At 51.2% G+C, this 23,938-nt stretch overlaps 2 protein-coding genes across 2 annotated transcripts; both read left to right on the forward strand.

Moving 5' to 3' along the window:
* Positions 1-182: 182 nt before the first annotated feature.
* On the forward strand, positions 183-6,031 carry HCK (HCK proto-oncogene, Src family tyrosine kinase). Its single transcript, XM_065754630.1, has 12 exons — positions 183-527; positions 816-855; positions 1,024-1,129; positions 1,229-1,327; positions 1,477-1,580; positions 1,904-2,053; positions 2,282-2,434; positions 2,544-2,726; positions 2,895-2,971; positions 4,680-4,833; positions 5,113-5,244; positions 5,645-6,031. The coding sequence occupies exons 1-12, from the start codon at positions 438-440 to the stop codon at positions 5,845-5,847; spliced, it is 1,491 nt and encodes a 496-aa protein (XP_065610702.1). The 5' UTR covers positions 183-437; the 3' UTR covers positions 5,848-6,031.
* Positions 6,032-7,308: 1,277 nt separating this feature from the next.
* On the forward strand, positions 7,309-22,899 carry TM9SF4 (transmembrane 9 superfamily member 4). Its single transcript, XM_065754581.1, has 18 exons — positions 7,309-7,395; positions 10,966-11,079; positions 12,564-12,663; positions 13,053-13,221; positions 13,303-13,432; positions 14,557-14,680; positions 15,280-15,398; positions 15,596-15,707; positions 16,169-16,239; positions 16,825-16,957; positions 17,515-17,596; positions 17,719-17,794; positions 18,134-18,217; positions 18,404-18,579; positions 18,901-18,964; positions 19,553-19,672; positions 20,201-20,290; positions 20,598-22,899. The coding sequence occupies exons 1-18, from the start codon at positions 7,309-7,311 to the stop codon at positions 20,745-20,747; spliced, it is 2,001 nt and encodes a 666-aa protein (XP_065610653.1). The 3' UTR covers positions 20,748-22,899.
* The last annotated feature ends 1,039 nt before the right edge of the window (positions 22,900-23,938 follow it).

Here is a 23,938-nt window from a genome sequence, read left to right on the forward strand (position 1 = left end):
CATCTGCTTAGTACTGGAGAGCATGGTGGGCAAAGGCTCCGGCACTCTGCAAAGGACCAGGAGTGAGGGTGGCACAGCTGGGAGGTGGCAGCGATGGTCTCCTGAGAGCCATGGGGCCGAGGTGATGCCGTGCATGTCCCCCACAGTGCCACAGCCTTTTGCTTCCTCCTTTACTGCACCCTTCTCCTTTCCCCTGGGCTGAGGTCTCTGCCGGACAGAGGGAAGTGCCTTTTGGGGGCTTTCCCTGCACTGATGCTGCCGGCAGCACATTTTCCTACAGACATTTCTTTGGGGGAGAGTCAGGCTTTTGCTTTTGTGGAGCCCAATCTGCCAGTGGGAGCAGGGCTGTGGGCACCCAGCAGTTCTGGGGTGGGAGCTGTGGGCTGTGAGGCTTTTGGTGCTGTTGCAACGGCCCTTCTTCCCCCTCCGCCCACAGGATGGGTTGCATGAAGTCAAAGGCAGCCAGCGTCCAAGAGAAGACACAGACAGGCCATGATGAGAAGGACCTCACATCTGGCAGCAAGCAAGTAAGTGGGAGCTGCAGTGTCCTGGGGGACACAGGGAGCACGGAGCCATGTATGTGGGTGACAGTGGGCACAGGGCTGAGGTGGGCACTGAGATGGGAGTGCAAGGTCTGTCCCAGCCCACACTGGTGGGAATGGAGGAATTATGAACAGTCAGAAAGAAAGGAAGGTGTTGAAGAAGGAGACTCTCTGCCAGTGCTAAGCAGGTTGGAGCCGGACAAGTGTCCAAGTCCCTCACAGGTCCCATTCTACGCCCCCATGACACCGCCCTGTTTGCCATTCCATTTGCAGCATGATGAATGCAGAGCGTCTGTGCCCCTGCCGGCGGATGGTGCGTACATGCAGTGCTGGGGTGGGGGGTGGGGGAAACAGTGGGGTCCTCAGTGGGATCAAACCCAGTGGGGTGGGAGTTCTGTACTTCCTGGCAGCAGGGACACATGGGTGCCCAGTGTGTGGTCCCAACATGGGGACAGGCACCCAGGAGTCCCTCTTGCTGCAGACTCGGGGGACAGTGTGGTCGTGGTCCTGGCACTGTACGACTACGAGGCGATGCACTCTGGAGATCTGAGCTTCCAGAAAGGGGAGCGGCTGCAGGTCCTGGAGCAGTATGTGTCCCCCACCCCGGGCTTTCCCTATGGCTCATGGGGCTCTGCCCCGGGTGCTGGAAGTGCTCTGTGCTGACCCGTGGCTGTCTGTGTCCTCAGGCTGGGAGAGTGGTGGCAGGCACGGTCACTGGTGACAGGGTGCAAGGGTTTCATCCCCAGCAACTTCGTCGCCCGAGCTAACTCACTGGAGACAGAAGAGTGAGTGTCCCATGCACTCCCACTGCAGTCATCTCCAGCCATACCCCACATCTCCACCATGCCAGGGCTAATATCCCCAGCCCCAGCCTGTGACAGCCTTGGTTTCCTGGCTCCCAGCAGCAGTTGTTGCTTGTCTGTTCCTGCTACAGATGGTTCTTCAAGGACATCAGCCGGAAGGATGCGGAGCGGCAGCTGCTCGGCCCTGGGAACATGTCGGGATCCTTCATGATTCGGGACAGTGAGACAACCAAAGGTATCAGGGAATGGGACCTTCTGAGGCAGCCCCAGAAGGTCCTTCCTTCTGCACATCTGACCAGGAGAGGGGCTCAGTACGCCCCGGGGGCTCTGCTTTGCTGCTGGGCAGGAGCTGGGGTCCATCCTCCTACTGTCAGCATCCCAACAAGAGCCCATGATGCTGTCCTGAGCCCCATGGGGAGACAGGGAATGTGCCCCCCTGGGGCAGCCGTTGCTGCCTGGAGCTGTGCTGGGGCCAGGCAGGCACGATGCCATGCTGGTGGCTCAGCCAAGAGCTGAGGAGATGCTGCCCCATGGCACAGCTCATCCATCCCCGAGCAGGTTGCTACTCCTTGTCAGTGCGGGACGGGGACGAACTGCAGGGAAGCAGCATCAAGCACTACAGGATCCGGACGCTGGATAGTGGAGGCTTCTACATCACGTCACGCAGCTGCTTCAACACGCTGCAGGAGCTGGTGGAGCACTACAAGGGTGAGCCCTGGCACATTGCTCCCGCTGGGACCATGGCCACTCAGTGTCCCCCCACAGTGCCTGGTAGGGGTCTCGGTGGCACCAATTGCTTATGGGGACTGGGAAATGCCTATCCCCATGCCAGTGCCCTGGCTATGCCATGCTGTGGTGCTGGTGTTTGACACCAGTTGAGGCCCCACATCCACGGAGCAAGGAGCCTGGCTCACTGGGCTTGCTGCTCTCTGGCAGGGCAGAGTGATGGGCTGTGCCGAAGGCTCACCTACCCCTGCAGCATGCCCAGACCCCAGAAGCCCTGGGAGAAAGATGCCTGGGAAATTCCTCGGGAGTCACTGAAGCTGGAGAAGAAGCTGGGAGCTGGGCAGTTCGGAGAAGTGTGGATGGGTGAGAGCGAGGGCAGCAAAGGGAGGAAGGTGAAAGAAGAAGGGTGAGGGATGGGAGAGGTGGTGGAAGAGTGGGGGGATGACGATGAGCGAGGCTGGTGTCCTGGCAGCAACCTACAACAAGCACACCAAGGTGGCAGTGAAGATGATGAAGCCCGGCAGCATGTCTGTGAGTGCCTTCCTGGAGGAGGCGAACCTCATGAAGAGCCTGCAGCACGACAAGCTGGTGAGGCTGCACGCCGTGGTCACCAGGGAGGAGCCCATATACATCATCACCGAGTTCATGGAGAAAGGTGCTGCTGGCCTGCGTGGTGTGGGATGTGGGGAGGTGGGGACAGGGGGGATGGGGGAACAGCCCTGGCAGAGGGAGAGAGAGGGACAGGAGGGGACCTGTGCCACTGGTTGGTGAGTGTGGGAGCTGTGGGGCTGCAGCCAGGCTGAGTGCCATGCTCTGTCTTCAGGGAGCCTGCTGGACTTCCTGAAGAGTGAGGAAGGCAACAAGCAGCCACTGCCAAAGCTGATCGACTTTTCTGCGCAGGTGAGCAGGGCACAGATCTTTCCCAGCTTCCTATTCCAGCTCCCGGTGCTAGCAATGCAAAACTGAGCTCGAGCAGCTTAAACCCTGACAGCTCATGGGTTTCGGGGACCTATCCTTCCTCCCTGCCAAGGAGCTGTAAAGCAGAGCACAAGTCTTGGTTCCCAGGGCTGAACGCTGGGAAATACTGCAGAACCTCTGTGCGTAGCGAGGACTCACAGGACAGGGGATGCAGGAGTGGGGCAGTGAGGTTTGCTGTGCTTCGGACTGCGGGAGCAGGTGTGCACAAAAGGAGAAGCAGTCGCTTCCTCCCCATTAACCCACTAACTGCAGCAAGCCGAGGCACTGCTGGTGCTGCAAATCCTGTGTGTTATGGCCTTGAGTTTTGCCCCAAGGGTTTGCAGCCCTGGCGGCCCATGTTGCAGCTCTGCTTTGTAGGGGTGAAGAGCTGGAACTGGCACTCTCTTGCTCATTTTTACACAGACCTTTCTTCAGGGTGTGCTGGCTCCGAGTGGTGTGGCCTCAGCTGTGAGCACACAGCTCCCCGTGGAGCAGCAATGCCTACAGGAGGTTTATGGTAGGAGTCATTCTTGACTTCTTCTTCCAGCCGAAAGATTTGCCATGGGCTGTGAGAAGGCAGCTGGGGAGAAGGGGGACTCAGTGAAAACAGGCTCAGGGACATTTTCAGGCTTTTGAGTACAGCTGGGTGTGCTCTTGCCCACCTAGCTTTGCATGTGCAACCATTTGTGCAGACACCATCTAGGTACTGCTGCTTCTGCAGTGCTCGCAGCTGCTGGCCAACAGCCAACCCTGGGAAGCCAAGTTTGGTGCCTCGAACCTGAGCAACTGGCAAAGTCCGGATGGGATCCCAGGCTACGGAGGTGCAGAGCAGGATGCTGGCTCTGCAGCACACCCCTGTGAGCCTGTCCTGCTCTGTGCAGGCAGTAGCTGGGCTCCTGGCTGGGGACGCTGCTGAGTCACAGCCAGCAAAGCCACATGGGGCCCTGCAGATAACCCTTCCGCTCTTGCAGTGCCTGTTTACTTCTGCATTCTGTGCACCTTACCCTGGTGTAATGGGGAGGAGAGTGTTTCCCTCCCAGCTCCCCCGGCCCCTCTGCCTCCCAGATGCTGCTAGCATCCCAGCTAGGGCTAATTCAGCACAAAGTGGGGTTTGGGTTGTGCACAAAGCAGTGCATCTCCGTGCTGCTCAGGAGCCAACAGCTGCACAGTCACTGAGCATAGAGAGCTCAGAAGATGGAGCAGGGAGCATCTTTGGGGTCGGCAGTGCTATCCTGCCTCCAGGCTGATTTCATGGCCCTCTCTAGAGACCCATCTCAGGGCTTTTTATTCTCCCTAGAGAGGCCCTCTCCATTTGGTGTCCCCTTAGCAGAGAGAAGCTCCCTGCTTCTCTCCAGCAGCTGTTCATGCATTTGGAGGCTGTCGTCACGTCTGCTCATAATGGAGAATGATCTACTCAGCACATTTGCACAGCTACGGATGCAGCTGCCACAGTTTGGCCCATCAGCATCTCCAGACACTTGCTCCTGAGCATGCCAGCTCCCCGGACACCAGTTCTTGCTGCTTTTCTCACCCGGCCATAAGTGCTGGGTTACCCCAACCTCCTTCACAACCCTGCACTGGGAGTGCTCCCCACGCAGCCCTTGATCACATTTCCACCATAGGTGTCCCTTTGTCTTTCTGCTTTTTGCAGATTGCAGAAGGAATGGCTTTTATTGAGAAGAGGAACTACATTCACAGAGACTTGAGAGCTGCCAACATTCTCGTGTCAGCAATACTGGTGTGCAAGATTGCAGACTTCGGGCTGGCCAGGATCATTGAAGACAATGAGTACATAGCCCGGGAAGGTACGAGAGCTACTGTGGGAGTCTGGCCCCTTCCCGGGATGGTGAGGAGCTGTGGGATTCCCTTAGAGCCCCTCATCAATGTGCAAACTCAGCTGCAAGGACCAAGGGAGGGACGTACTGCAGTGAACAGATGAGTGGAAGCCCCTCTCATTTGCATCGCTCCACATCTTCCTGTTCTGCTTGTTTCTTGTTCCCCTACCAAATTCTTTGTTTGGCACTACCAAATTCTCAGCATTTGGGTTTTAGCTCATGTTTCTCTCACTGGATCTCTTGGTTCAGGTGCCAAGTTCCCCATTAAGTGGACTGCACCAGAAGCAATCAACTATGGATCTTTCACGATAAAATCTGATGTTTGGTCCTTCGGGATCCTCCTAACTGAGATCATTACCTATGGGCGCATCCCATACCCAGGTACGGAGGTGAAATGCTTGCTCTAACCCTCTTCCAAAAGATGTGCTCCATGTCCCAGGCCCCATCTATGGGATTTACTGCTTCGTGAAGTCAGTCACTGAAAACAGAGGCAATGGCAAGAAATTCGAACCTCACACTGGAAACATTGCTCAGAGACTTCAGGGTCACGACAGTTTGTGTTCACAATGCTTGCCCATGTTTTTCTGCTTCATGCAGAAAAGCTCATATCACACTTCCCTCAAGAGGAGTGGGATCTCCCCTTCCCCTGCTCCTCCAACTTGTCCTTTCTCTCCACAGTGATGGTGCCTGGCGGTGGGGGTTGGGTTTTGTTCATTTGCTGCCTTTTATGAAGTCAGCAACAGCTGCTGAAACATCCGCCTGTTCCGTCCTGCTTCTCTAGGGATGTCGAGTGCAGAGGTGATCAGGGCCCTGGAGCACGGCTACCGCATGCCCCGCACGGAGAGCTGTCCCGAGGAGCTCTACGACGTCATGATGAGATGCTGGAAGACCAAACCAGAGGACCGGCCCACCTTTGAGTACATGCAGAGCATTTTGGAGGATTTCTTTACTGCGACAGAGGGCCAGTACCAGCAGCAGGCATAGTGCAGGAAGCGTGGTGAAGGCTGCGGAGAGCTCCTGCACTGTGCACGCCATCTCGGCAGCACCACACGCACTGTGCTCTTCCCCATCCTGCTCTTGGTGGTCTGTGAATGCCTTTCTCATCTGCCAGCCCAGCACAGAAAATGATGACTTCCAGATGTGGCCTGGCCAGGCACAAGTGGGCTCTATGTGTGCTGTGCAGCAGCCAGCACCTGGACATTGCTGAAGTCGATGTGCTGCTGAAATCCTGATGGATCTGCTCCGGGTACAGCACTGCAGCACTTGGGCTCATCGCTGCCACGGGGTCCTGAGGAGGAGCCACAAAACCACAGCTCCCTTTGGGAATCCCAAGCACTCCTCGTGGCACATCATCTGCTGAGTGTGAGGAACACACTGAATCATGAGAACAGCTTCTCTCTAGTAAAGACAACTGCAAATCATCTAGATGATTGTCACAACGATGTCTCTGTTTATGGTTGTAAAGATAAGCAGAAATAGGGGCAAGGAGTCTTTTTCAGGGTACAGCTGATCATCACAAAGGACAGTAATACTTGTACATGGCAACAAAGGTGCTGCTCCCTGCTGATTTATCTGCTGGGCCAGGTGTGTTACACAGAGAACAAAACTTAGGAATGGGGGCGGGCATAAATCAAACTAAGGCAGCTAAACTTGTCGATAAGAAAGCAGGATGGACATCCTGTTGTCCCACCAAGATAACCAAACAGATGTCAGATGTCTCTCTTCAACAAAACACCCACAGGAATGGTGAGGAGCTCTCCCCCTTCAAGGTTTGAAAATTTACAGCAAAATTGACCCTTAGGTTTAATCCCCTCAATAACCAGAGTTTGGAATGTGATGAATACACATGTGCTATGCCTTTAAATATGCCTTCGTTTCTCTCTTTGGTGTGCAAGTTTGGTAGAGAGATCCCCATGCACCCAGCACTGTGATAAAGGGAATACCTGCTTGACATATTTTATTGGTGGGTCAAGTTACTTTGTCGGATTTCTCGGCATCATAGTCAGTAAAATACATACACCGCCCCACGGCTGCAGCTCTCCCATCACCACGGCAGGCTGCCGGGGAGAACCGCCGCGCCTCTGTGCCACCCGCCCGGACCAGGAGCTCGGACCGCAGCCCAGCCGTCCTCGTGCGCTGCCGGGACGCGGGCCGGGCCAGGCCGCACCGGGGAGAGGCGGCGGGGTCAGAGCCCGCACACAAGATGGCGCCGGCGGCGTCGCGCCCGCCCTGAGCGCGAAGGCCGCTGCCCTCAATAAAGATGGCGGCGCGGCTCGCCCTCATCCCCAGCGCCACCCCGGGCCCGCGGAGCCGCTACGGCCTTCCTCGTGCTCCCCGCTCCGCCCCGCCGGCAGCACCGCTGGGCCGGGCCCCGCGCTGCCGTTGGAGGCGGCTCCGGGCCCGGCTGAGCGCAGTCCGCCGCCGGGGGCCGAGGCCGCTGTCTCCATGGCGACGGGCGCCGCAGCCAACCGCGCGCCGCTTCCGCTGACGTCAGCGTCGACACGTGGATCCAAGATGGCGGCGGCGATGGTGGTGAGTGTGGCGGCGGCCGTGCGGGCTCCGTCCGGCGGGTCCGGCCCGGGCGGGAGCGGCACCGCCCGCGGTCCCGCGGCTCCTCGGCCTCGCGGCCTTTCCGGGCTGAGGACGGTGCTCCGAGTCCGGCTGCGGCCTCGCGGAACTCCCGGGGCGGCCCTGCGGCCCTGCGGGGCGGTGTCGGCGGCGGAGGGCAGAGGGCGGCGGACGCTCGTCGCGGGCCGAGCCGGAGCCCTCGGTGCTCCGCTCCTCCGGTCCGGTCCCGGCAGGGGGCTGCTCCTGTTCAGGCGTGTGCGTCGTCCCAAGCGGTGGAGTTATACTTCAGTGATCGCATTACTCCTTAAGGAGATGTTCCTGGTGGGAATCCGCCGCTGTGGGCGAGCATCAGGGCCCCACGCGCGGGAGGAAACGTGCTGTGGGGTGTGACAGCGGCCTTCTTCCCCGGCAGCGTGGAAGGACGGTACCTTGGAGTGCTACAGGAGTAGGACTGCCCGTAGCAGCTGTGTGCTGGTACTGAGCCCGCTCTCAGGCAGGCAGTGTGCAGGGAGCAGAGGCTCTCATTCATTTAGTTTTAATGCCGCTGTGCTCTGCTGGCTGCCTCCCAGGCAAGGAGGAGGGAACGCCAGGAGATGGGGCATTTCCTTATAGCCTCCTTCTGTGAAAGGCAGCAAAGGCTGCTGACGGCTCTCCCGGTGTCAAAGGGGCTGTCTGAGATCGATGTGAATGCAGTTCTTGTCTCCTTTCTGAAGGCTTTCAGCAGCTCCTCTGGGTGCAAGCGCAGGCTGGGCGGGAACGTGATAAGGGTGAGGCTGTGCAAGCAGTTGTCAGGGACACAATGGGCAAGGGAGGGCAGTGAGCAGGTGGTGGTGGTGGTGGTGCAGGGCTCATCCCGTGGCTGCCTGGTGAGTGAGTACATGTGGAGAGAGCCCAGGTGTGCTCCGTTGTATGCGGGGTTTTGTTTCTTGCCACGTTAGAGCACTGTGTTCTCTGTTGCCTTTCTGATACCATGTTTAAAGGTCGCATATGGAATAATATGGTGATTGGGATCAGAGCTTTGTGCATCTGGCTGGACATGCGTTTGGACAAATGGCCAGGCATGGGCCGCTCTCCCTGGCTTTCATCAAAAATGAAGATTGAAAGCTCTTAATTTCTTCTGTTCAGTGTATCTTTTGTCTTTTTTCTCCCCCATATATCTATCATCTCATTCATACACTAACTGCTGTTCTCATTTCCTATTTCATTTTCTTCCCTTTAAGAAAATACTGCACTTTTTTCTCAAGTCTGTAGTTGAGCTGAGAACCAGTGAGACCTACTGTAACCCTGATACAGAAAGAGCTGTATTGCACTGCTCACAGGGTGCTGGGGACTGCTGCTGCTCAGAGGATCCTTCACAAAAATTCTTTCAGAATTAGTAGAAAGAAAAGGTAATGTTGTTCTAATGTTGTTCAAGTCTTTCTAGATGAGATAAATCAAAGAAACAACATCCTGGAATTGCTTGCACATATTAAGCCTAGTGATAACTATCCAGAAGTACCTTCTTGGAAAGGGTTTTTTGCATGAATTTCTGTTTGTGGCTGTGTGTAGGGGAAATGCTGAGTCCCAGCCTGAAGCAGTGATGGAGCACCTGGTGGGAAGGCAGGGCCAACCCAGGGTAAGCAGCTTTTTTTCTTCATTTCTGCATCCATGGCTGCTGCATTTGGGCTTGTCCTCATTTGCTGCAGCCAAAGACTTTGTCACCCTGCTGCTATCTCTCTACCTTCCGTTACATTATAGCGTTACACTGTGCATGGGACAAGAAATGCAGTGTTAGAAGAGCTGTAAGGAAGGTTCCAGTTAATCTGCTCTTACAGTTTAGTGATTCACTCTAAGGTTAATTACAGGAACTGCATTGTCATGTTTTCAGATCCTTTCAGTAGAGTCCCACAGGCTTCAGGTGCTGAGCTCTGTGTCCCTGCTGGGGCCCTGTGCCTTGCACAGTGCTGGGGTCCTGCCTGCAGCACTGCAGCTGCTCCCTGTGCTGATGGCCTGGGCTGACTTGGTCTGGAGTGTGTTGCACTACTTGCTGCTTTGCTGATGCTTTGCTGTGGGATTACTTGCCACGTTAGATGCTAGACTGTCCCCAGAGTAATTTCTCACATATGTTTTGAAATGCTCAGAACTGGTAGAGGCTATGATGACAGCATGTCCTTTTTCTAGAAGGTCATTCCTCACCTGGGGGTGTGACAGGCGGAGCTCTGTCCTGCTTATTTTGATCTTGCACAGGTGATGTTCTGTCCTGCAGGCATCTTCCAGATGTGAGATTGCCCGGCCAGGTCCAGGACATATGCAGATATTTTGGCACTTGTCTGTGTTGCCATTGCTAAGCTCTCTTTATCTGAAGGAGAGGAAGCTCATTTGTGAGTGTGGCAGTAAAGATCCTGCTGAGGAAGGCTCCAGGCATTGCCCTGCACATACTTCTTTCCAGTTTCACTTTTGAAACTCCATCCCACCTATTGCATAGCGGTGTTCCCATTTCTTGTCCCAAATATTTTTGCCTGGCAGTACTTTCCATAGTCCCCCTCTCATCTTCTCTGTTGCTTATTACTGCCTGAGTCACTGCCATCCATATCCAAGGGCCTGACTTTTGCCATAGGTGTCATCACCAATGCATCTTCTACGTGCTCATGTGTCTCCTAAGTGCCTTCCAAAGGTCTGTCCTTACCTTTTTGCAAGGATTGCACCAGTGTGGTCTTGGTTTTTCTTGGGTTTTGCTAAATGTGCAGTGGTACTTTGGTGACAGATGGAGCAAGAGAACTGCTATGGGTAGCTGGCTGCTGTGGGGCACCTCTTCCTCATGGCTCAGAGTCACAGTGCTCCTTTACATGATCAGATCAGGCAAATCTTAGTGCAGTGCAGGAAATCCATGCTGTTTCAGGGTACTTCAAGTCCAAGGAATTCTGAGAAGCATTTCCCAGTTGCTTTCCAGATGATCTTTGCCTGCTGTAACTGCATTAAGCTGAACTTGGGATAGGTCTGGAAGCCTTCCTTGTAAGGGTGGTGGTAGATAATAGCTGACAACTTAGTTTTAACACATTCTGTGTAGCTCTTTTGCATTTACATTTTATGTACGCTTCAGTATTAAAAAAAAAAAAGAGAAATACAACACTGTTTATAGATGGAAGGAGAGGGGATGTGAGCAGCCCCTTTGGGTGCAGTGAGCTGTGATCCTGAGCACCCCAGGTAACGGTGTGGGGCAGCTCCTGACCCACAGAGCTGGTGGAAATCCAGGCCAGGGTTAATGCCTGCTCTCTGGTAACCCACAAGGCAAAGCACAGTACAGCTAAATGTGGTTGTTTTGTAGCTGGACAAAGCTGATGCTCTCCTGATGGCATGTGGAGAAGCAGAGAGTGGAAGGTGCTCAATGAGAGCTGTGGAACAAAATTAAGAATGGTTTTTCTGAATTAACTTGTTTCATTGCTTGACTGTAAGGACTCAGTAATGTCTGGGATGAGTGCTTTCAATGGTGTTGCACACCTCCAGTGACATTCTGCTGTTTGTTTTGTATTTTAATGTGTCTTCTCCTTTTTGCAGGAAAGGCTAAGGTATTTGCTGCTCTTGCTGTTGTGTCTTCATGGTACAGATTCTTTCTATGTGCCTGGTGTGGCTCCTATCAACTTCCACTGGAACGATCCTGTAGAAATAAAGGTAGGATAAACTTGGAGCTACTACTATGTTTGCATTCTGTGTGTGTTTTCTTTTTCCTAGTTTATGTCATAGGAGCTAAGTGGGACTGGCAGGTCAGATTTTCACTGCCTTCACGTATGGTGCTTGGGATAAGGAGTCCTCAAGTGGTTGCTACAATTCCCATTGCAGTTCTCTTTCTTGCTTCTGATTTCTTCTACTCAATTCCTTCAGCAGTTGTACTGAACTCCTCAAGGTGTTGCTCTATTTGGCAAAAAGAGCCCTCTTTTTCACTGCAGCTGTGAAGTGAATTGAATCTGATTTTTCTGCATGCTGTACTGACCCTCCAGGTGTGTGTGGAGGGTTGGCCCAAGGGTGGTAGGTCAGAGAAGTAGTTTGAGTTGGACCTTTTCAGTGTTCTCTTCTATTTGGTTTGTGTGTTTTGTACTGACTCAAGTGGAATCCATGATAAGCCCTTTCCAAGTACACGTGTTTGTTCTTGTTGTGGGTCTTACAGCCTGGGCTTGCTGAAGAGCTGTTCCTGTGTGATACTGCTGGTACTGAGTGATGGAACTGCTGCTGCCATACAGGAGGAAGCCAGGCCTTGTTTCCACGCATCAGCAATTTATAGCCCTTTTCATTTATTTTTCTAAAGCTGTGGGCTCTGTCTCAGCAAAATCCAGGACCCTTGGGGATGCTGAGGTTTGATGCTCCCACAACACGACTTGCTCTATGGCTGCAGTCTGGGCTATTTTTAAGCAAATGAGATTTGCCTGTGGCTACAGAAAGCTTCCTGGAAGGAGGAGGTATTGGTATGGCTGTTCTCAAAGGGATTGCATGAGCCAAATGCTTCCTCAAGTGATAAGGCAAGTCAGTGTGTTTGCCAGTGCTCTTCCAATAAATGAGCTTGGCTGCATTACAAAACACTCCTGTTTTTATGAGCAACTGTGGCCTTGGCTATCCAGTATGTCTCTATGCCTCCCTCGTGCAGTGTGATTTGTGAGAACTCTCCAGACATGTTTGAGGTTTGTCACTGTTCATTGTCTTCCCAATCTGGTGGCTCCCAAAGACAAAGATTGCACAACTCTTCATGCTTTTAGAGGCCAGACCTCCAGGTTGAGTGTGACATGGTTTTTATTTTTTACTTTTTTTAAGGAAACAACTGCAGTCTCGCATGAAATTTGACCCTTGAATCTCTTTGAAGCTCTTTGCTATTTTGTGGGACTTCACTGAGTCCTATATTAGTGAAACCAGTCCACCATGCTCCTTTCTTCAAGGGTTCCTCTGTTTGTGAGTGGAATGCTACTGAGTCATAGGGGATGTGCAGCTTGGAATTGTGCAAAAGGAAGGAAAGCTGGAGCTCTCCAAGGACCTTCTGTCTGCTATTACAGCTTCCAAGAGTGAGCTGTACAGGACGTGTCTTGAAGTGGCCTTTAGCTTCAGGCTGATGTCAAGAGAGTAGGAAAGTGGGTCCTGTCACAGGGATAATTCTTCCTTTCTTCCTCCAGGCTGTGAAGCTCACCAGCTCACGAACACAGTTACCATATGAGTACTACTCATTGCCCTTCTGCCAGCCCACCGAGATAACATACAAAGCTGAGAACCTTGGTATGTATCTGCTGAAGAGAATGCTCCCCAGCAATAAGCAGGCTGCCACTGTAGCTGAGTGTGGGTTTAGAGGAGGAAAAGCAGTTGTCCATGTCTTCTCTGATAAGCCATGGAGTGCCTGCTCCCTCTGTTTCTTTATATGCTGGCTGTTTGCAAACCAGAGAGTCTGTATGTTTTAGAAAGGAGATGAATGACCTGAAGGAAAGCATGTAACTAGCTTTGTAATTTTTCCAGCAAAATAACTAAACCATCCTTCAGTCTTTTCCTTGTGTTTGTGCTAACGAGGGAGACTTGCTTTCATCACTTCAGCTGTACAGTGCACTGGGCAGTATCAGTGGCAAAAGAAGCCTGGCAGTCCTCAACCCTGCCCTTATTTCCCTGTTTTCCAGGTGAGGTTCTCCGTGGGGATCGAATTGTAAATACACCTTTCCAGGTTTTCATGAACGTGGAGAAGAAATGTGAGGTTCTGTGCAACTTTCCCAACAAACCAGTCACTCTGACAGTGGAGCAGAGCAAGCTGATGGCTGAGAGGATCAGGGAGGATTACTATGTCCACCTGTGAGTCAACTTGTGCCTGGGTTTGTGTCAGTGGGGAACTCTGTGCTGTGGACGAGTTTGATGTGAAATCTGTGTTTTCAGCATTGCTGATAACCTACCTGTGGCAACAAGGCTGGAGTTTTATTCCAATCGTGAGGAAGAGGAAAAGAAGAAGGAGAAGGATGTGCAGTTTGAGCATGGATACAGGCTTGGGTTTTTGGATGGTAACAAGGTAGAGAATCTGGATGCTGTCTGAGGGGTGCCTGGAAGAGCTGGGGGTGTCTTTCAGAAGGTGTTAGAAATCCCCCAGGGGACACTGGGGTTAGGAATGCAACCAAAGCTTTTAGAGAGAGAGGTCCCCTGATGGAAGGGAGTGGGAGCAGGGAATACTGCAATGACAGCCAAGATTCCAAGCACTGACCTGATGCACTGCATGTGGTTTCCTCTCAGAACAAAGGCTGGCTGGTCTTCAGTGCTCTTGGAGCATCTTGTACTTAAAAACCAAACCAAACAAAAGAAACTTGTAGTCACATTCCACACTAGAATAAACACAAGTCTGATTGCTTCAGTACAGTGTAGTTACTTTCTTGTGAAAGAAAAAGTTAAGGAAGGGGAAAAAAGGGTATGGGATATTGAAAAGAAAATAAAGGCACTGGCAAACTTCATAAAACAGAGCTTCTTCCTGTTTGTAAGCGTTGAGGAGTAGCTTCACAAGTCTGCAAATATTTTCTTTGACTGTGTACTCTGGAGGTGAGCTGTTTGACTTAACAGATGCATCTGTTCAGCACAGTCAAGTGATCAGTAGCACACACGGCTCTGTTACTCAAGTTCTTACTGATAATGCTTTCACTAACCTGCTGTGCCTGCTCAACATTGCTGTACCGTGTTCCTGTAGTAGGTGATGTGAAAGCCTTTTGGAAGTGCAAGCTTAGGACAGCTGTGAGCTCCCATAGACTCTGATTAATGTTCATTTGATAGAGAAAGGAAGCAGAAAACTCCAGGCTATGGCTGCTGAGGTCCTTCCAGCATCAGTTCTGTGGTCCTGTTGCAACTGAAGGCTTCACTGAGCTCACAGCTATATCTGAACATAACTGTATTGTCTGGGCCAGAAATAGACTGAAACGCTGTCACTGATGCTTGGAATCATTGAGTTGTCACCTTTTCAATACACATTCTCTCCTCTTGTTCTTTTAGCCTTGGAAACTGTTAGCTTGATCTTTCACTGTAGCACAGTTGGAGCAGTTGGGAACAGTTGGAGTCTTTAGTTTCCTTCCCTAGCTTTTTCCATTTGCTTCTGAAATTTGCTTATTCGTCCTTTGGGTTGCTAACGTTTTATTTACTGTCAATCTGTTTTAGTTCTACCTGCACAACCACCTCTCCTTCATCCTTTACTACCACAGAGAGGATGTGGAAGAAAACCAGGAGCCCACCTACAGAGTCGTGCGCTTTGAAGTGATTCCCCAAAGCATTAAACTAGAAGGTGGGAGACTTTTAGGGGAGGGAGCAAGGGAGCAGAATTTCTTTTATGGCCAAGAGGTGAATGCTGCTGTTGTCTCAGGTTGCTGGCAGGCATGACAGTCCAGAGAGCCACAGAATACTGGGAGCTGTTCCGGGGGGCTGAATTTTAAGAAATGATAGTTGAGAGAATAGCATTTCTATTTCATTAAGCCTACTATGAAAACAGGGTGTTGAAGTGAAGCTGCCCATAGAGTGTACCATCCCATGCAGCTTTCTGCTGGCAATAGCAGGCTTTGCTGAAGAGGTCTTGTTTCTTAGTGTGTAGTGGGATGGAGGATTTGTCTGTGGTCTAGATCCTTAGCTTCACAGCCTCTAGCTTTTGCCCTTCTGGTTAAGGTGAAGGCTGCAGATGGCTTTACTAATGTTTATTAATGCTACTCCAGTGCTAATTGTAAGAATTGTTTTGCAAATTGCATAGCTGCTGGGAAAGGAGTGAATGCTTCCCCTGCAGAATTTGGAGTAATAGCACAGTGCCTTGACTGGGGCCAGGGTGATGCGTGGAAAGTATGGCCCTTTGGATGGGAGGGCTGACCTAGTGCATGCTACATTTTTCTCTTACAGACTTGAAGGCTGATGAGAAAGGCATGTGCACCCTGCCTGAAGCAACAGGTTCTGCACCTCAGGAAATAGACCCCACCAAGGAAAACCAGTTGTTGTTCACCTACTCTGTCCACTGGGAGGTGAGGGAGAAGAGGGAAGCTGGGTGGCAGCTGCCTGCCCCTACCCAGCACTGACTTGTTGGCAGGTAGTGCTCCGAGTATCTGCCACACGGGTGTTGTGGAAGACACTGGCAATGTGCTAGTGTGAGAAAACATGGGGTAAAGATAGCTTCTGGGGTACCTGAAGGGCTTGTGGTCACACATTGCTGTTCTTTCAGGAAAGTGACATTAAATGGGCCTCCCGCTGGGACACCTACCTGACCATGAGTGACGTGCAGATTCATTGGTTTTCCATCATCAACTCAGTTGTGGTCGTCTTTTTCCTTTCAGGTGAGTGAGGTGTGTAGGGTGAAGAAGGCAGGGAGTTTTCTTTAAGCCTCAGCAGCAGGTAGCTTGGGGAGGATTGTTTGTGTTAAATCAGAAGGGGTGGGAGATTAGCATTAGTACACTTAAATTGTTCTGGTTCAGGCAGCACTCTGTGGGGTCAGGCTGTTACTGAAGTCTGCTCTCTGCCAAGGGTAGCTGGGATAGTAGAATCACAAGTGTGGTTTAGAAAAAAAAGAAAAAAAACGACAGGAAAGCCACAGTGCCCTGTTTGTGCTGGAATACCAGCTGCTCTGCTCCCTGGGGTTTTGTTTCTGATTTTTCTGTAGGCTGGTGGAGAAGAGTCATGACTCAAGGCTTCCTTTCCTGGACAGATCTGTCCATGTTGGTGGGATCAGTGTGGCTTCACAGCATGAGAGCAGCAGGGCCACGCAGGAGCCCCTGAGCTAAACTGTACTTGTTTTCAGGTATTCTCAGCATGATCATCATCCGCACCCTCCGGAAGGACATAGCCAACTACAACAAGGAAGATGACATTGTATGACGTTTGTTCTTGGGGCTGGGATCAGAGAGGGAGGGGGGCACACATCAGCAGGAATCTGGTTTGAAGATGTGGACGTAGTTTTCTCTTTCCGTCTCGTCTCTTTCCTTGCTCTGTTTTTCTTTCGACTCTGAAAATGGGAAGCACAGTTCTGCAAAGTACTGTCACTGAAGGTGTTCAAGGTCAGACTGGACAGACAGCCCTGAACAATCCAGCCCTGTCAAAGATGTTCCTACCCATGGTGGGCGGGGGGGGCTAGGTGATCTTTAAGGGTCCTCCCAACCCAAACCACTCCATAATTCTGTGATATCTTTTCTACTCTGTATCCAATAGCAGGTACCAGCTCAGATGCTTTCAGAGTGAGGTGCTGACTGCTCTCAGTTTGATAAATGTGTGCCCTAACCCTGGCAGTTTGGGTCTTAAGCATTTTAAGCCCAAGAGAAAATGAGTTTCTTAGCTGGAGTGATACAGTTCTATAGGACTAGCTGCAAGGAAGTTAACCTGTTAGGGTGGCTGTGATAGGACCTTAATTTCCACTGGTGGACTGTAATTGAATACTTTCTTTTCCTATTGCTGCTACAGGAAGATACCATGGAGGAATCTGGTTGGAAACTTGTGCATGGAGATGTTTTCAGGCCTCCACAGTACCCCATGATCCTCAGCTCTCTCCTGGGCTCTGGAATTCAGCTCTTCTGTATGATCCTGATTGTCATCTGTAAGTGGCACGTGTTGCTTGGAGTGGCTGTACTGGGAAGAGGAACAATATTCAGACTCCACAGCTTCAGTCTGTGCTCACATTAGCTTGGGTGAAATCACGAGGCTGCCTCCTTTTTGCAGGATTGATCTAAGCTGTGCTTTTTGCTCAGCGTTTGGGTTGCTAGATACTCTGGTATTCTAGATATGTTTCCCAACTGAAGGCTTTTGTCAGGTTTTGCATTGTCTGAGGTATGAGGTCAGGGATTCTGTTGAGCAAGCACTGTGTGACAGTGGACTGTGAGGCTTTTGCACGTGTGCTTTGCCTTCTGAGCTGTGCCTGCTCAATTGCCTGGGAAGATGAGGCTAAGGCATGGTCTGCAGCTTGAGATCAAAGCTGTGGCTCTCTCTGCCAGTGCTGGGAGCTGTGGATACATTAAGCTTTGAAGGAAGTGAGGTCTGTGCTGGAAGCAGTGATCCCAGGCAACCCCACTTTATGTGGGATGGCTGCTGTCCTCCAGATGCAGGCTAGCACGTGTGCATCAGAGCCACTGTACTTGATCCTTTTTTCTTCCACAGTTGTTGCTATGCTGGGGATGCTGTCACCTTCTAGCCGGGGCGCACTGATGACTACTGCCTGCTTTCTCTTCATGTTCATGGGGTAGGTGTCCACTGCTTCATGCAGCAGAACTGTTCTGCCTGCCCCTCTGCTCCTCTTCTCTTCCCCTCCCTCTTTGCAGCAATGAAAACTCATTTTCTTGGTCCTGGTTTGTTCCTGTTCAGAGTTTTTGGCGGGTTCTTTGCTGGCCGCTTGTACCGGACTCTGAAAGGACACCGATGGAAGAAGGGAGCTTTTTGTGTGAGTCTCTTGGTGCTCTGTGCTCCTTGATGGCTACATCTGTGGATAAGTTCTTTGTGGATTTGTGGGTAGCAGGATGCAACCTGGTTATACTGCAAAGATTTGGTGTGGGATAAGTCCTAGTAGCTTTGGAAAAAGTACAGGGTAAAAGCCAAAGCTTTTACTGCAGCAAAGAAAGGGGATTGTCTGAGATCCTACCCACACCCATCTGCCATGTATTGGAGCTGCTGCAAACGGGATGCTTCCTCCACATGTGCTTCATCCCAGCAGTGGGCTCATGAGAAAGAGACATCTGGTTGATAAGCCACGTGTTCTCATGACTTATGCTTGCTCTTGCAGACAGCTACCTTGTATCCGGGTGTTGTCTTCGGAATCTGCTTTGTCCTGAACTGTTTCATCTGGGGAAAACACTCCTCTGGAGCGGTAGGTAACCCCTGACTCCATCCGGGAGCCTGCTGGAGTGGGAGGTGGGTGACTGCTGTCAAGAAATTCCTGCTTTCACAATGTCTTTCTAACTGTGGGTGCCAGTGCTGGCTGAAGCTGGCCTGGCCACTGTCTGCATGGTAGGTGATCTTGGTGGGATTTTTCTCACTCTTGGTGTGATTCCAGGTGCCTTTCCCTACCATGGTGGCCTTGCTGTGCATGTGGTTTGGGATCTCACTGCCCCTGGTCTACCTGGGGTACTACTTTGGATTTCGCAAACAGCCCTATGACAATCCTGTACGGACCAATCAGATTCCCAGGCAGATCCCAGAGCAGAGGTGGTATATGAACAAATTTGTTGGGTGAGTGCCATGCAGTGAGTTAAGCCCTCTCCCCATCGTTCCTTTAGCCTGCTGAACATCACCCTTCTGCTGATGTCTGCACACAGACAGATCACAGATGTGTTTTCTTGAGTAATGCAGTATTACATTTAATAGTGACAGGTTTAATGTGCTGAGCAGTGGGAAAAGTTTTGTCATCTACTGTGTGAAACTTATTCTAACATGCTCTGGAGCTGCAGAGCTTTTGGTGGGAGCTCTCTGGGTGCTTACAGGGAGCTCCTGGCAGCCAGACAGTTGTAGTGTGCTGCTGACAGTTTTTCTCTCTCCTGTCTCACCCTGTAGGATTCTCATGGCAGGTATTCTGCCTTTCGGAGCCATGTTCATCGAACTGTTCTTCATTTTCAGCGTAAGCATTGAACCCACTTTGCTCCTGAATAGGACTCCTCTTGTGCCAAAGGGATTGGGCTTCTGGAAGGGAGGGGGCACCCACCTGGAGCAGTCTCATTCTCCTGTTTTTACTGAGGGGCTGCCAGGTTCCCTCCAGGCACTTTCAGTATCTTTCCCCAGGGAGAGCTGGGCTCTGGGTCTCTTCCATCTCTTTTTTTGCTGAAAACACACGGTGCTGTTTGTAGAACCTTCTTGAGAGACTGAAGTATGATGGTAAAGATGAAGCTTAATGCCACATGAAGTCAAGGAGAAATCCTGGCTTTGGGAAGCTGAGCTGTTCAGCTGTCACACATTTCTCACCTTTCCATGGACACAGAGGCATTCACTGTGCTGTTGTTGTGGAGATGAAGGGGATGAATGAGATACCACAGCTGTCTTTAGGCACCTTTTGCAACCAGAGTTCTCTAAAGCATAGTGCAGTGAAATGCCCCAGATCTGAGCTGAGGGCCCCTCATTTTTTCCTGTGTTATCTGGGAGAAGGGCATCTCACACTCACTGACCGATTACAGTAGCATGGAAACAATTTAATGCTGTGTCTTTGTTTCAGGCAATCTGGGAGAATCAGTTCTATTACCTTTTTGGTTTTCTCTTCCTGGTGTTTATCATCCTGGTGGTGTCGTGCTCCCAAATCAGCATTGTCATGGTGTACTTCCAGCTTTGTGCTGAGGTGAGGCTTCTTCCTCCCTTTCCTCTGTTATCCTTGCAGCTCAGGATGCATTCTTGCTTCTGGAATAGCACAGGTCGTGTTATTACTGCTTAGCAGAAATCTGGTGTGGCCCAGCTGTGTGGTAGTGCTTGCTCTTAACGCTTTGAGTTAAAGCTACTTGATATCTGTGAGATTGGGAACAGTGGTTTCATACAGGAAACTCTGCTGGGAAACGGTATTTTGAGCTGACATCTCTTCCTAAAGAGTTTCATTCCATCGTGTCCAAAGAGAAATTCGGAGGGCAAGCCATGTTCTTTGTTAGCCAGTGCTGTGATACTGCCCTGGCTTTGTTTCACTGTCAGCTTTTCATCCTTTGTTTGGAAATACCTCTGTGGCAGAGTAGCTCCCCATGCCCAAACCGTGCTCCCCTTTCAAGAACGAGTAGTGTCCTCCCTGTCCCCAAAAGTTCCCATCTTCCCCGACCCAGTGGCCCCAGTGACACAGGAAAGGAACCCAGTGGGATAATGCTGAGGCTTTCTACCCTCTCAGGATTACCGCTGGTGGTGGAGGACCTTCTTGGTGTCTGGAGGATCTGCCTTCTACGTGCTGATCTATGCCATCTTCTACTTCGTGAACAAGGTATTGTTGGCCCTCTTGGAGAAAGTGGCACCCTCCCAGAGGAGGCTGTTGGGGCTGGGGAAGGAAATGGTTGGACTGCTCAGTCCCAGTCCACCCCTGTGTGAGCACGAGGTTTCCAAAAAGGTTTCCAAAGCAGAGAGAAGGTTTTAAGTGCCTGGGTTACCTGTGTGGACAGAAATGCCTCGAGCAGAGTTTCCTCTGTGTTGAATGCCCCCTCGTGGACAGTGTTGGCTGGTTTGCAAGCTGACTTAACGTTACCTCTGACCTAGATTTCACTTATTTTTTTCCTCCTCCTCTTCTCTTTTAGCTGGATATTGTTGAGTTCATTCCCTCCTTACTATACTTTGGCTACACTGCCCTCATGGTCCTGTCCTTCTGGCTCCTCACTGGCACCATTGGCTTCTATGCAGCCTACATGTTTGTCCGGAAGATCTACGCTGCAGTGAAAATAGACTGAAGATGCACAGACCCAACAGAAAACAGACACTTCTGAATCCGTGTCCTCCTGGCAGTGAGGAGGACATTTTCTCCCAGTGCTTTCAAGGAAACAAAATCCAGTGGGAGAGTGACAAGAGAAATAAATAACTCCTCATTTTGGAATGTAACTTCTGGCACAGTGTACATGGATTCTGGGCTACTTCTGGGGGGAACGGGGTGTGTAGATACCTTACATTTTAACTTTATTATCCTGTTTGAGAGCTGAGGGAGTTTTTTTTTAGCAAAGAAATATCCCTCTGTATAAGTAAACCCCTTTTTTTGCTAATTCTATTTTTTTTTTCTGTTGATGATGAATGGATTTAAGACAGCAGTGGAAACATTTGTGAAAACATTTTCTTCCAGCCCTTAGGGTGCTTTAGGATTCAGGGAGACTCTTCGGACAAGTATCAGACTGGGTTTCCTTCTGTCTGCACAGAAGAGGGAGCTTGACTGTGGCAAAATGAAAGGATCCCAAAGGCTCATCCAGCGTGCTCTCACCGCCAAGTCCTGGCTTCAGCTTGTTTACATTTGGATGGAGGTGCCATTCAGAGCCCAGGAAGTGCAATTTCACCCCGAGAGCTGGAGAACTTCAACCAGCAGCATCAACTTCTCCCAGCTCCTGGCCTTGGACAGCGTGGGCCGCTTGGGATGCATCCTCTGGAAGGGCTGAGGCTGGGAGGGGACGTTCCCCTCTTTTGGGAGGTGCTGCTGTGGGATTGGGCTGTGCAAGGACACGAGGGGCAGCAGGATGAGAGGGTTTGGTACGCCGGCAGCTCTGCTCCAGCCACGTGAGGAAACAGGCAGGCTTCCTTCCTGCGAGCCCGGGGGTCACACAGCCCACAGAGAGAGGTCTGTGCCACTGCTGTGTTAGTGCCAAGCGATCCGATGCAGTGTTGGGCCTCAGCTGCTGCGGGGTGTGCGTGGCTGTGCAGAAGGGCTGGGGACTGGGAGCAGCCCCCAGGAGCTCTCCCGTTGCCAGAAGCAGCTGTCTCACTACCTGCAAGCTGCTCTTGCTGCTCTCTTCTCTTAGACTCTCTACCTCCGGGGAACAGAAGCGTACACTCCCTCAGCTGTATTTTGTTCTTTTCCACAAAATGGTTTAAGCCCTTTGGGACAGACAGTGCAGGCTCTGCTGCAGTGAGCTCCTCTTTTTCTGTGGTTTGATGCCTGATTAAACCCATGGGAAGCTCTTTGTAAATGAGGCTAAATGTTTTATTTTGATAATCTACACGATGTTTACTGGTAAAGAGCTTCCACGTTGCAGTGAAGGCTCCCTCCATCCCCAGAGTAGCTGGATTCAGTCAGGGCTATGGGGACAACTGGTGGTGGGATTTTTTGCTGGTTCTTTTTTTCCATGTGAGCTATGAATATTTTCCTTCTGCTCCTTCCTGTAGCAAGAAATGAGGTCTCCCAGTGACCAGCTGCCCCAGGTGACACTACTCCAACCCAGAGCTGTCCCAGACCCTCCGTGTTAAGCAGCACTGCTGTGTACAGGTTTGGGTTTGCTTTCTTTAACTCAAATTGCCCTAAGGGTTTATATAGGGTCCACACAACGACCTGTGGCTCTTAGTGATGGCCTTGCTCCCAAAGACAGGGAGCTTCCAGCCACTCTGACTCCCTCTCAGCCCCCCCACCGCACCAAAGTTTGCCTGGCCAGGAATCAAGGATGGGAAAAGAGCAGGGGACGTGAGCCAGCTGTGCTGTGGGCCCTGCATCAGTTTTGAGTCAAGTTCTTTCTCTGAGATTGTAGGTTTATTTTGCTATCCCCGCTCCCATGGAGGGGCTCAGCCAGCATTGATTTCTCTCCTTTCCCCAAGGTGTTTTCTCTGTATTCTTTGTAATTTTTACTTAATGTATGTATTCTTTGTGTCCTACTGTAAATAAATCTGCCGTTGTCCTGTTCTGGGTTCTCCTAAGGCACCTCTTTGATTTTCTTTCCATTACTCTCTGCCTGTTCAGACCCCCATGTGTTCTTTGCATGCCTTCCTCAGAAGCACAGCTTGGGGTATGGTTTCTTCCATCATCTTTTTCTCCAGGAAAACCTGACGGAGCAGGAAGGTTCCTCCCAGCACCACGTGTCCTGCGTGTTGTCGTGAAGCTGCCACCATTTGAGGCCCTTTGATTTGTCCCTCGTGGTACTCCTTCATGTGCTGTTGACAGATTGCAGCTGATGGTGAGAGCAGTGTGCCTGCAGAGGCACCGTGGGGCTGTAGGGCAGCAGGAAGGGAGCTGCCATCCCCTCTGCTCGTGTTGTTGGAGGTGTGTGGGTGCTGTCTTCTCTTTTAGATTTCAGCTCAGTGTCTTTTGCTGTGGGAAAAGAGCAGCAAGTTTCCTCCATGGGTGGCAGCGAGGGAGGGGCGGTGAGATCGCTGTGGGGTGTTCTGCCCAACGCAGTGATGGGTGGGAGCAGTGGGTTGTGGTGATCAATGTCTGATGCAGCTCCTGTTACCAGCTGCTCCTGTTGAGCTGTAAGTTTGATTCTGGTTTGGCACCGTCCTGAGGAGCTGAGCACATCTGGGTGCTTTGCAGTGCTTCGTGTGGGCAGGTGGGCGTTGTGGAACCAAGGGACCAACGCTGTCTAACAAATGGTTTTCTCCTTGATGCAAGAGAGGCACTGGCTGTCCCAGGCAGGGTTCTGTGTCCTTCCTTGGGTCTCATTCTGTGATTGAAAGAAATGTCAAAGCGTGTGCATTGGTGTAGGAAATTGGATCTCTAACTCCTGGTTGTCGTAGCACCGGCCCAACCCAAACCCTGTTCCCCTCCAAGACAATACCGAGGGCGCGTGATTCAAATGCTTTTAATAAACAACTTCCTTATTAAAAAAAAAAACTTTCAATTTGAACTTCATTTCTCAAAACAGTGACAGAGCTGATTAAAACTGTGACCTGTACATTTCCTAATGGCACTTCATTTCATTTTTTTTTTTTTTACAATTAAAAAAACCTTGTTTATAGCCCCTCAAAATAGTCCTTCAAAAGAGGTTATTTGCTGTGTATAAAAGTGCTAGAAAGTTTCTTTATAGAAAAACATCATGCTGTACCCACGGGAAGCTTCTGGCTCAGACAGCGCTGGGGAGGGAGAGCTCTGCCCAGCACAGGAACTGCAGCAGGGTGGCTGAGGTGTCCCTGGCTGCCAGGAGCAGGAATCCCAGGCTCTTCCCTCAGAAGGGGA

The sequence above is a fragment of the Cyrtonyx montezumae genome, unplaced genomic scaffold, assembly GCF_038088225.1.
Source record: "Cyrtonyx montezumae isolate F1298 unplaced genomic scaffold, pur_monq_1.0 scaffold_9, whole genome shotgun sequence".
In the NCBI taxonomy this organism is placed as follows: domain Eukaryota; kingdom Metazoa; phylum Chordata; class Aves; order Galliformes; family Odontophoridae; genus Cyrtonyx; species Cyrtonyx montezumae.